The sequence below is a fragment of the Phaenicophaeus curvirostris genome, chromosome 21 (genome assembly GCF_032191515.1).
Source record: "Phaenicophaeus curvirostris isolate KB17595 chromosome 21, BPBGC_Pcur_1.0, whole genome shotgun sequence".
NCBI classification, from domain to species: domain Eukaryota; kingdom Metazoa; phylum Chordata; class Aves; order Cuculiformes; family Cuculidae; genus Phaenicophaeus; species Phaenicophaeus curvirostris.
Genome location: NC_091412.1, coordinates 9402561 through 9415503, shown reverse-complemented (window position 1 = coordinate 9415503; position 12943 = coordinate 9402561). Strand labels below are relative to the sequence as shown.

The 12943-nt window shown below is 48.6% G+C and overlaps 1 protein-coding gene across 1 annotated transcript; it reads right to left on the bottom strand.

Annotated features, from left to right (window-relative positions):
- Window positions 1-355: 355 nt before the first annotated feature.
- On the bottom strand, window positions 356-12863 carry ZSWIM7 (zinc finger SWIM-type containing 7). The gene is made up of 5 exons (XM_069873837.1): window positions 12632-12863; window positions 10859-10880; window positions 6812-6914; window positions 1459-1563; window positions 356-656 (listed from the first exon to the last, which is right to left on the bottom strand). The coding sequence occupies exons 1-5, from the start codon at window positions 12705-12707 to the stop codon at window positions 540-542; spliced, it is 423 nt and encodes a 140-aa protein (XP_069729938.1). The 5' UTR covers window positions 12708-12863; the 3' UTR covers window positions 356-539.
- Window positions 12864-12943: the final 80 nt, after the last annotated feature.

Here is a 12943-nt window from a genome sequence, read left to right as displayed (position 1 = left end):
GATCTCGTATTACAGTAAAAAACAACAGAAGCACTGACCTGTCATCAGTCTGAGGTGCTGAGGGGTCTCTGCCCTCGTCCCTGGTCCAGGTTTGCCAGTGATGAACTGGAAATTGCCCTGAGCCGCCCCTGCAGTGTCACTCTGTCAGAGGGCAACTCCACAAAGCTGTGCCAGCACTGGAGGGATGGTGGGGTTCAGTCAGAGCACAAGCAGAGTTAACGAGGCTTAATAGATAACTAAGAGACCTGCCGGACTCTTTGCATCCCCACATCACAAACGCACAATACTACAGGTAGGTTCAAACATCTTCAGCAGTCCTAAGAATAACCGTAAATAAGTGAAACTGAAGTCAACACAGGCTTCTTCACATTTATTAATTAATCCACCAGTGTGAGGCTGCTAATTAACATCACATTTGGCTGCAGCACAGGAAACCTGCCAGCCACGATGAACATTTGACAGCCTGGCAGGCAGAAAAAATGCCAGCTATACCGCTGGGAGGGTACACGGAGAGCACCTCCATATGTGATCCAAATCCTTCAGCCCTCATCCTCTTCTTCAGCCAGTAAGATGCTTATGAGTTGCTCCTCTGAGACAGACAGTTCCTGGCAGGCTCCCACGGCCTGACTGAGGTAGACGGCAAGTATATGTTTGCACTGCAAGTAATAGCACAGCCAAGTTAGCAGCAGGAGCAATGCAGGAATGTCGTGCTCTATCTGGAAGCCACAGAAATCCATCCTGGCCAGAAAGGGTCTAATGAAGCACTCACACCTCCCAGGAACACGGCTTGGCACACCAAGCCCTGGCACAGGCTGGCACTCCAGTTGCACCAGGTCAGCTCTGCTGTCAGGATAATGGAGGGATCTGACACAGGGCAAAGTTTTCTCTGGCTCCTGATGCCCTCCCCACGCACAAGCAGAAGAAGGCAGATCCAGACTATGAAGAACAAGAGTCAACTTGGTACTGTGGCAGCCCACACGGCTCTCAAAAACAACAGTATTTGTCCCAGCTGACACAGGTCCTGGAACAAACAGGCTTGCCACAAGGGAGGAGTGGTTGGCACAAGGTGGGAGGACTCTTGCAGATCATTTAGTTCCCCTGAGTCCTTCCTCACTGGCACCTGGTGAACTGCACCACTTCGTCAGCCAGCTCCATGTGGCATTCCCATTAGCAGCAACAGCCCTTGTTCCAAGAGTCCAGGGATTATTCATCTCTTGAAACTCAGAACAGTAATGCATAATTAAGAACAAAAGCCCTCCCTGGCCCTTGTAAGGCCTTGCTCCACCCAAACATGACTCCCAGAGGCCAGATTATGCAGTGGGTCAGGCACAGCCTGCGTGGCCAACTCAATACTCGTGCATTTGCTCCCTTGGAAACTTCAGGCTGCTTAGGTTCAAGAAGAGCACAGCTTTCTCCCTAGCTCCCTGTCCTGGCCCCACGTTAAGGCAGACAACTTACCAGAAGGCTCTCGCTCTTCTGCAATACAGTAAAACCAAAAGCAGGACATGTGCAGAAGTGGCAGGAACTGTAGCAAGTGTAGAGCTTGCCTGAGCTCCCAAGGACCTGAAATAAAGGCAGCCAGAGAGGGCAGAAGTCAGAGACAGACTTCATTTCTCTAATTCATCCTGTATCTGACCCGACGTTCTCTCCGCAATCACTCACAGCATGCAACAGGCAAGCAGGTGCTGCAATACAAAACCATCCCCAAACACTGCACCAACCCATCTATGCTTGAAACTCCTCAGCTTCCTTATGGTCTTTACAGGCTTCTCTCCCTGCAGGCAAGGAAGCTCTCCTCCGCGTACACAGATGCTTGCACTGGACCTTGACTCCAGTGACTTGTCTGCTGCTAAGAGATCAGGGAAAGGGCAGCGGCACAGAGCTCCCTCCCCTGATCTCCCACAGCCGCCCCTCCAGGCAGCTCCTTCCCTCAGTACTGGCAGACACAAGATAATTGAAGATGACAAAGACGCTCTTGTCACAGAAAGCTCATTTGTGAATCCAGGGCCAGCACAGACCTGGGGATGGAAGGACAGCAGCAGTGAGCACTTGCAGTAAGGGTTTTTCTAACCAGCTCCAGCGACTGAAGGCTGCAAAGGCTCTCCCTGTTCTACTCCCAAACCAGCTGCAGCTACTGGAACCCAGTTTTGCCTGAATAAATGAAGCTGAAGTCTCCAGAGAAGAAGCCTCCCTGCTCCACCTCTGGTTTGGGAACAGCTGCCCCCTTTCCCGAAATGCTGTTGCCCCTGCACCATGGACACAGGACGCAGGGACTCAGGTGAAGGAAGCATTTGTTTTCAGCACAGAGAAGCTGACAGGCAAACTGCGAGCTGCTGGGGCTGACCGTATGGTATAGAAAAACCAGACTACGAATTATTTCTCTTTTCCTTTCTTCGAGGCTAGAAAATAGCTTTTGGAAAGCTGCTTTAAGAGCCAACTTGCTCTGCCTTCTTCCTATTGAAAGGGAAGGCTCTGCAGAGGCAGAACAGACTCACAGACCTTAGGCAGAAAACCTGCTCAATAGCGTGGACTTTACTAATGCTCTGAGGCCTAAAATGACACCCCATGGCCAAAACACAGTTACTACAGAGTATTTGCCATGATGTGCCTCATATCCGCCACAGTGAGAGCAAATGCTTTGTGTCAGCTCTGCGGCCTCGACAGCTGGCAGTAACCCTTCCTGGATATTCCAAAAAGTGGTGGGGATTTACACGGGTGTGATCACCAGCGGTGCCCTCCTCTGCACACAAGCCCCTGGGCTCTGACAGCACACTCCATTCCCATAGCAGACTTTAGATTCTGGCTGAGTTTGTGGCACGCATACACCTGAATCCAAAGATAAACACCAAAAAGTGAAAGACTGGAGCTCTACAGTGCTGCTCCCCCCCAGGACACCCCTGAGTCCCTCCAGAGGAACATCATTCTTCCTTATCCAGAACTTCACTTGCAAACGGAGCCCTCCCCTCTCTCCCACTCCCTGCAACTCTTGCCCAGCAGGTAATGCCCACAAGCTCTCCCACAGAAGTGCCTGTGCCTCATAATCCCCTTTACTCCCAGCAGATTCAGGACATGACTCACATTCCCATTTCAGGGTAAACCAGTCTTTTTTCAGTCTGGCCTTTACCCTGGGCCCTCCTCATACTCCAGGCTCAGTTTGTTTCACTTGTGATAAGTTTGTTTTTCTCTAGCCCCTTTGATTGTTTTTTCCAAGATGAAGTATTCCAATGGTGCCTTTGCTTTAGAAGTGTTTTCCTTTGAGGAAGGGGGGGAGACCCAGACACTGCCAGATTTTGGCTGAGCTTAATGTTCCCCTCTCCTGACCTAGATGGCAAGAATGCAGCTTCTGCCTAATAAGGCAGAACCTAAAATCCAAAGACCAAGAGAAAAAGGTGCCTCTGTTTCTGGCCAGCTGCAGCCAAGCCAGGCACTGGGGTGCTCTCTGGGCCCTGAGATGCTGTGAGATTTCCTTACGCTGCCCTCATCTCTAGGTGCTTGCTGGCCACGCAGTGATGAAAAATCACCTCGGTGGTGGTGTCACTGGCAGCATGTGGGATGCAGGAGGGCCAGTTGTGGCACTGTGGCAGATCCAGCCAGGCAGCACCACAGCCTGTGCCAGGACACACACACAAATCCTTCACAGCGGGGCAGGCTGCCATACAGTTCTAGGAAATTAATTTAAAAAGACATAAAAAAGAAGAACCAAATAAAAGCACAGGATGTGAGCAATGCAAGTGACAGTGGGCAGAAGGGCGAAAGCACAGCCTCTTCTCCTGCTAACTGAGCTCCCAGAGCTCACAGCATTTCCACAGCTCGGGTATAGGTGATAGGTGCCCCAGCTGCCTCTCACTGAATCCAGCACAGCTCCACCATCAGCCAGCATCCTCCACCTCTGCAGCAGGTAAGACTTATTCATCCCTGACCTGGATTTACAAGGGTTGGCTTTAGTCCACAATACAAGCTCTCCTGGGGTAATTAACAACTGTGAGATAACATCAGGCTTGGAATACCCCATCCGTGCTACTCCTTTATTAAGAAGCAAGGGCATTAATGTGCATTAGAAAACAAATCATAGCTTTCACTTGACTGAAGGCTGTTCTCCCATCTCAGTTCCTGAGGGCAAGAGCTGCCTCCACTGCAGGCTGCAGTCCTAGGGCCTGTCTGAGCAGAGCCATTTTCCCCGGAAGGCAAGGATGTTCTGGTTAATATGGAACACAAACAGCATTTTAGCCCATGAAACATCAACATCTCAGATTTGGCTATGACAACCCAAAGGAGTTTCACAATAGCACCAGTCTCATGTCCTTAACTGGAACAGCTCTTTAGATCCAGCTGCAAGTAAAGCACCACCTCACATTCCAACTCAAACACATCTGGGTGCAAATGGCAGAGCTGATTTTCTGAGGAATAAGTGAAAAGGATGACTGTGTATCTGTCCAGGCAGCTACGGATGCATCCCCACTCCCTGCTGCACTGGGCATGCTTCTCTGCTGAGGGGGGAAGCACACACACCTCACACACACATGAAGAAGAGCCAGGGAAGCTACCCATCTACTTTTAAGTGCAGTGTCCCACTCTGCGTTGCAATTTCTACAGCCCGAGCCAGTTTTTCTGTCACTGCTCCAGCCAGTGGCCACGGGGGAGGCTCTGGTCTTTGTTTCTGCATCTCAGACAGCTGTGCTAAGGGAGAATTTCGCAATGGGATCAGCCTCACATCCCCAGAGAAAATATCTCTTTACATTCCTTTGTTAATGAATTCATCAGCACAGCCTTAATCAGCAATCAAGCTCCAATAAAAAGGAATGCTGCTCAGAGCCGTACATGCACCTGCGGGCAGCGACAGCTTCCTGCTCGTATGCTGCCTGTCAGCTGGGAGGGCTCGGCACAGGCCCTGTGTTATGCAGGGGCTCTGCTCAGTTCCTACCCATCAGCTACAAAGCTGGAGGCTGGGCGTGTCCCACATTAACCCCTGGTCACCAGCCCGGACCAACTTGTCCAAGGGTTCCTTCCCCACACGGGAACTGGTGGTTTTGTCCCTGCGGAGGCAGGAGGAGAGTAGTTCTGACACTTGCTGACACTTGCTCGTTGTCAATGCTCCAGCTAAGCCAGCTGTTGGGGCCCTCAGTAGATATCAATCGATCAGCTCCCATTCAGTGACTGCCGGACGGCCTCCAGCATGATTTTTTGGCCCCTTACTTCAGTGGGGAGAGGGCTGGGCAGTGGGAAGGGGTGCCTGCCCTGCTGCTGTTCAGCAACCACCCTGCCCAGACTAGAACAGGGTGTCACGGCAGCACCCACCATATAAAAACCCTCTTGCCATTCTTCTCTGAACTCTTCCTGCATGTCAGAGATGTATCTTAGGCCTCCTAAGATGCAGGTAACTGCCATGCTGCAGAAAAGCTGTGAGCATGTGAGCACACATTTAGGCTACCTGTGAAGATGCGGGGCTCCTCATTTTTCACACAAAAGGGTGTTAGTGCAGACCGTGGATCCCAGCCTGCAAAGCTCTGCCTCAGTCTGCACAGCCTGACAAAACTCTGCAAGGAAAATGTGACCATTCTCTGCCCAGTGGCATATTCAGCCAAGCAACAGTAAAAAAGGAAAAGCCTTTAAGCGCTCAATTAGCGAGGCAGATGCTGTCCAAGGGCCTTGGAAGCGGTGCTTCTTAGGCTTTACCAAATACCCACAGGCAAACCCTCAACTGAAATCAAAGGTTGTGTTCTTGAGCCCTGTGTGTTTATGAATCATGCCTCCCTAGAGAGGCTGACGTCCTCTCCAAAGCCCCAGAAGCGAAAAAGAATCCATGTGCAAATCAAGCAATGCAAGCTCTGAACACGTGAAAAATGTTTGTATCATTCCCGAGGCACTGGCTTCACAGCTCTTCTCTTACCCTAGATGACCCCAAAGCATCTCAGCACCTCCAGTGAAGGAGAGAAGGCCCTTTGCAGGGAAGATATTTGGAAATGTTCCTCTTGGCTACTGCAACAGTGAGCAAAGAGATTCCCCCTTCTCTGGTGCGTGAAAAAGCGCAGCATCAGGTTCAGCAATGCTGTCTGAGGGGTTCAGTAGCGCTAAGTAGAAGGAACTGGGTGCTGCTTCACTGAAATCATCTGGGCACAGGACAGCAAAGAATTCTCCACACCACAGAAAAGTCAGAAAGAAGTGCCAATGGTTCCTCTCTTCACCTCCTGAGCCTTGACTCCATCTTTGATCCTGTGTTGTAAAAGGAGCTTGGTCTTTAGGGCTAAGGTGAGCTCTGCTCCCTAAAATACCATTTTATGAAGATGTTTCTGTGATTCACACACTTGGTTACAGTGAACTGGAGTGAAACCCATAGACTTGGCCTGCATTGCTTCCTCCCAGGCAGCAAGGATCCTGCCGCCAAGTAGAGGTCAAGAGTGTTCAGGACACAGGATCAGGAGTTTAAGGAGGAAAGAAATGCAGTGACGGCAGATAATGCTGGATTGCGTACAGCTTGACAAGAAGAGGAACTGCCTTTGCTGGATATGATGAAAGTAATAAAGCAAAATTAGCAAACCTTGGAAAACTTCCTTCTGACCCACAAACATGTAAGAAATTGTCTCTGACTGGCTGGGAGCACAAAGCATACCCCTGGCATGGTAGCGTACCATACTGGTTCTAATTCTAACCCATGGCTACTGCCCTCCAGTATCGCTTTAGGAGTTTGTAAAACACTGATATCTCTCCATGTTTATCCAAGTGCACTTCATGTTCTGCAAACTAGGAAAACATTGGCTCACATGTCAACTGGAAACATCAGAAAAAGACTGAAGAAGCAAAAACCAGCGTGTACCTGGTATGCAGTTCTTCCGCTAGGGGAGGTGACTCGGGTGACAGCACGTTGATCTACCAGATCCAAAGCTGGGACAGCAGATGGGCCAAATATGAACTTCAGCCTGGAAAAGAACGCCTCTAGTTAGGTCACACCATGAAAGCACCTGGCGGAGCTTTAATCCATAGAATTTAGTCCCACGGAGCCCAGAAGGCCTATAGCCAAAGGTTCCCATTGCCTCTCAAATTCCCACCACTTACAGCTCCATTAATTGTGCTACCAAGCCATGGAACATGTTTGTCATTCTCAGTTTGCTGGTTTTCACCAAGTGACTTCTGATCCCTGCCCTGTCCTCCAAGAAAATCCCAGGACTCGGTCTTTAAGGACAGCCTCTACTCTGCCAGCTCGCCAGAGCTGACTGTTATATTCTTAAGAGGAATTCCAAATTTCCAAGCTGCTCCTAAACTGTCTCACATCTCTGTGCAAAACCCCACTTATATTTAATTACGAGGCATTTTAAAGATTTTTTTCTTACACAGGACACTACAGGTTCTGTGTTTCTTCTTCAGCACTATAACCCAAGCACTATTCCGGCTGCCTGCTGCACAAACAGGACATTAAGTTGTTCCTGTCCTGAACTAAAATGAGACAAAGTCCATCAGAGACCCAGCAGTGATATTTTTCGGTCAGTCGCTATGGCTGTGACACAGGGTTAGCCGTGTAGGTGAGGAATTATCTTCAAGCAGCACCTCTGGCCTGACACTCCCTTTAAAGATGACTTAGGGTTGCAAAGGGAGTGTGGGTGAAGCAGGAGGCACAGGTTGTGTTTAGACTGAGCTGATCAGCTGTTCTATTAGTATCCCTGCAGTTCTTCCCATACAAACTCTGTGTAGACAGAGCACTGCGCTTAACCTATTTATTGAACAGTGAATCCAGACTCTAAAGCTGGAAACTTTACTGCTGCCCAGCACCTTAAATACACTGAGTCTTCTCCAGGGCAAACTGCACTGCTGCTGGCAAAAAGAAGATGCAGAAAGGAAATCTCAGGGGATTCACAGTGCTGGGGATCCAGCAGAGGTGACAGGTCACAGGCAATGTTACACACACAGGACAAACATCCTTGCTGCAATAAACTGTGAAATTGTCACATGAGCACAACAAGCGCAAACAGGGATTTTAGTGGGGGCAGCTCTAGGTAAACACGAGCACGTGGGGCAGACTGTTAATGCCAAGAGGAAAAAGGGCTCTGGGACACCTCAACTGTGCATACAGGCTGTCCTGGATGAGCTGCCTGGGATCAGATTATTGACCGGATGGTCTGGAATCCCACCTCCAGGCACAGCCCACACATCACGCCTCGGAGCAAGAAGAGAGAAAAATGACGATACATAGCTCCTTGAGCAATAGGAAATGCAGCAGTGGGGCTCCTTCCTCACCCCAGAGAAGCTGGTCTAAACCCTGGAGAATGAATGAGTCACTTTGCAGTGATCACATCTCCTCTATCACAGTCACAACTGAGGTATAAATTATTCTTTCTCTCCCACCAAACTGCATCAATAGGAAACAAGAGGGAAATACCTAAGATACTCCATTATATACGAAGCCACCAGAGAGCATCTGCAATCCAGCTACCAACAGGGCTCACAGACAGCAAATTTATTCCAAATAAACACCCAGGAACAGCACATGCTTTATGTCACTCCACCCTCCCTGAAAACCCTTTCCTTTCCTTATAGCAGCCTTTCAGTACTTAAAGGGAGCCTACACTACATTGAAAGCCGAGAAGGGACTCTTAATCAGGGAGTGCAGGGACAGGACAGGGGTAAATGGTTTTAAGCTGAAAGAGGGGAGATTGAGATGAGATCTTAGGAAGAAATGTTTTCCTGTGAGGGTGGGGAGGCCCTGGCCCAGGTTGCCCACAGAAGCGGTGGCTGCCCCATCCCTAGAGGTGTTCGAGGCCAGGTTGGATGGGGCTTGGAGCAACCTGATCCAGTGGGAGGTGTCCCTGCCTATGGCAGGGGGTTAGAACTAGATGGGCTTTAAGGTCCCTTCCAACCCAAACCATTCCAAAATTCCGTGATTTATGGATAAGAGAGTGCCTGGGATACACTAAAGACAAGGTTAGCCAGGTTTGCTTCTTGCAAATACTGTCTTTACACAACCCTCTCCTTGGTTTCGGCATGGTGAGGCAGCACCACGGAGGCACATGCTGCTGTCTGACTGCTGCTGGCACGGTGCTGTAAAATTCGACACCAGCAAGAGGAAATATAAAGAGCTGTGACTCCTGAAGGCATAGTAATTTCCACCTACATACTCACTGTGAGAATAATTTTATTCCCTGCTGATGCTGTGCAAGGGTATATACAACGAGCCATATGTCAAACACAGGCATCTGTACCGTAGCCTATCGTCCAGACATCTCACAGGCTTAAAAGTTATTCTACAATCTATATTCACCTGCCCTGAATGTGTTCCAAAGAGCTCAGGGGCAACTCAGTTAACTTACAGACCTTTTATCTGCTGAGAAAGATCCATGTAGTCTAGATTAGTTACAAGGTTAAACAACAAGAAAATCAGCAGTGATTAAACGATAGCACAAAACATGAGCGGAAGAAGAGGAGAAAGCCAAGGAACGTTTCCAACTTCAGTGAAGTCGCAAAGAGCCAAGGCAGAGCCCTGGCGTCTCAGCAGCACGGCTGACCTACGTGTCTGAGTCAAGCTCATTGATAACGAGCCAAGCAGACAGACTTATTCCAGGAAGACCAAAACTTCAGTTGCACAAACTCAAGGCAACAAGGATTGGCTTCATCTGAGGACTGAGAGGAGTTGGGTGGGGGAATACTCAACGTAAGACATTCCTTAATGGTTAGGTTTGTAACTGTAAGGGGGCTGAGTTTAATGAGTTTCAGTAACTGTCAAAGTTGGGGAATTTTTTTTTCACGTATGTAATTCGATCAGCTTAACAAGAAATAAGTAAGAGGAATGCCCAAAGGAAATTCACAGACTTCAGAGATTTGGAAGAGATTCAGTAATTAAATCGGAATACTTCTGATCCGCTGGTCACAGAGAACTGGTGGAAATCTGACTGCCAAGAGTTACCACCCAACCCTTACTACACTTCACAAGGGAACTTCTTTCCTCCTCTTTTCTTTTCTAACACAAAGGAAACAGTTACTAGCCTTGTTAACTTTAACCCCACCCTTCAAAGGCCACTGTGGTCCCAGGAGTGGGAGCCAGCACACACACACCTTTCACAAGAGTTATATTGGATAACTTTAGACCCAAAGATATAGAGGCCTGAAGTGCTCCTGGAGGCCTGAAGGTTCCTCTCCTGGCTAAATTACAGGCAGGTGGGAACATGAAGTTAAAGATGAATCTGGAAAGGTTTTCTGACTGTAAAAGCGCTCTTCTCTGCCTTCAACACCAATTAGTGAGGGCTGCAGGAGCTGTGAAACTTGGATCCCTTGGGAGATTGCTTGGGAACAGCTGCAATACTCACAAGCTTCAGTCAGGGCAAGGTGACGATGCTGACCTTCTAAAGAGAAGACAGCTCTCAGGGTAGTCAAGTTAACAATTCCCGTGTGCAGAGAGATGATATGCTCACTTCTCCCTTTCTATCACATGTGCCCGTGACTCAAACAGAAGAAGGGATCTCAGGATGCTGCTGTTCTCCCAGTGACAGGAACACCGTGCAGAAGCAGCACTCCAGCAGCATGAATCACTGACACATAGTCCACTCTCACAGAGAGCTCACTCCACATCTGAAGGTGAACTCAGAGCTCAGGTTAAACGTTCTGGGTTTCTGCATGTTTAATCCACCCAAATTAGAGCAAGTCATGACAGGAGATTCAGCAATACAGAGATAATTCCATGAATCTCTGGAAAAACCCTTGAGATTGCCTCTTTGGACCTTCCTTTCCACTACCAGCAAAACCACATTGCAAGTCTGCATGAGAAATGTGTATCGTTCAAACACAGGAAAGAAATAGCAGTAGTATGGTGAGAGCAAGTTATCAATTGTCCTTTAGCTGGACACCTGGGACAAGAACTGAAGCAAAAAACACTTACCCCAGCAGCAGGTCATCGGGGACTGCAACAAAAAGAAAACAAAGCATGATTGTGCTGAACTTCCCCACTGTGAGAGATATCAATGCCACAGGGAGGCTAGTGGCTCCCTGATACACCCCACAGGCCCCACAGGACTTGGCTCTAGCCATCCTTGCTAGCCACCAGAAAGCAACAAGGTGCAGCAAAATGACCTGCTATGGTAGTGCTTTTCAAGTACAGACATTAAATATTCATTCAGAACCACAGGGATTAATTTTAAAATGAAATGTGGAAGCCCAAATGTACTTAACTTTCATAATATCCTACTTCTATAAGCGTGCAAGAAACAGCATGTAGCTTCAATATCTTACCCTGCCACTTCAAGAAGCTAGTTAAAAATATATATAGGTTTCCTTGAAACTCTCTTGGCATCAGTTGGAAACTCTGGCATCAAAACTTTAAAAATGTTGTTCTTTTCCCAGCACAGTCTTGCAGGGCGCCACTAGTTTATGGCTTTTCATACAGCACACAGAAACATAACTTCTTCACTTAATAGAACTTCTTGTTACGATGGAAAATCAGGCTTCAGAAAACCAGTCTGTTTATTGTAGCTAATGGCTCAGATCATCCTATCTGATATCATATCGCTAATGGGACACAGTGTACAACATCTCTGTATCCTGCTGGAAGATCAAGACTTTTGACTTTCAAATCCTTTGTTCGAAAAATTCAAAACAATCTCTACACTGTTGACTTGACTTTTCCAACCTTACCCTAATTTAAGTCTCCAAAGTGATCAATCAGTTTGTTTCCATATTTTGGTCTCAGCATATGTCTCAGCACTACTCAGGTGCTTTAAGGAGAAATACATCTTAAAGGAAGGCTGACTTCTAGTTTTTTCAAGCTTGCAATAGGATTTATAAAGCTTTTTAAAAGCCACACGTAGATTTCTGGATCAGCTCTGAACTGACAGAAGCCACACCACATGTGTGCCAAAAAGCTGTCATTGTGGTCACTCTGACAGTTTAGTCACTAAGTTTCTGTCCTTTTCTCACTCAAATGCAGTACTTGAACAGACTTCTCTGTGCTTATTTGGTTGGTTTTAGTGCAGTTAATATATCCCTTAAACAGACGCTTTCCTTAGGAAGAACTGTTCTGTGCTATTTATCAAAAAGCACCCAAACAGAGTAATATTCTTTCAGCACAGTTTACAGAACGATGTCACTAATAAAGAGTGCAACGAAGGTGGTTGCTCTTAACTAGCTGTTAGAGTTGGCCAAGATTTAACTGCTGGCTCACACCTGCATCATTCAGGCGATGGAAGAGTTGATGGAAGAGTTGATGGAAGAGTTGATGGAAGAGTTGTTCTTTGCCCTGGGATCTCTAACACCACACCCTCTGCCGGCCAGCGATGAAACACGATCATTTGGATGAAGATTTCCCTTTCAACTCTAGTTTTGGAGTCGGTGAGTCTATAAAACCAGCAGTACAGTGGGCACAACAAAACGCTTACCTGCAAGTATATAAATTATCGTCCCTCAGGAGCTCTAGGCAAGCGGCATCGTCCCAGGTCCCACGTTCAAAAGGGGAAAGGGCCTAACTGGGAGAGGGCGGCTGCTCCTCGCTACCTGTACGTCGGTGCCCTCGGGGTCGTCTCCAGGCACACAGGAGCTGGGAACACCCGGCCCAGTCTGATGGGGAAGGGAACTCCCCACAGCACGGAGCTGGGGGCGAACCCTCGCCGTCACCCCAAGGTTTGACAGCGTGTCCCTGGCTCTGTTTTCTTTCACGTACCGTGCGAGGTCTCCTGGAAAGCCTTTTTGATCTCTTTCAAAAGCTCTTCTGCCACCGCGGGCAGCGTGCTGGCCATCCCAGCGCCACCGGGGCGAGGGGCCAGCGGGAAACCACCCAGGTCACTCTGCCCCCAGCCCCGCCCTGCGACAGGGCCCTAGGAAGAGAAAACCCTCGCAGCCCGGGTTTTCACTCTCGGAACAAGGAGAGAAGGATCTCAAATCACGCGGAGGTCTCTCGGACACCCACCCGCGCTAACGGGCTCCGTTCCAACGGGGCGGACAGAGGGAGAGGCCCAGGCCCAGGCCCGAAGCG

Excerpts from the sequence above, each read along its gene's own strand:
- ZSWIM7 (XM_069873837.1), bottom strand. The coding sequence starts at position 12,707 with ATGGCCAGCACGCTGCCCGCGGTGGCAGAAGAGCTTTTGAAAGAGATC. Across the intron at positions 6,915-10,858 it reads CCCGATGACCTGCTGCTGGG|GCTGAAGTTCATATTTGGCC; the intron begins GTAAGTGTTTTT and ends GTTCTTTTCCAG. Across the intron at positions 1,564-6,811 it reads GCGGAAGAACTGCATACCAG|GTCCTTGGGAGCTCAGGCAA; the intron begins GTACACGCTGGT and ends CCTTTATTTCAG.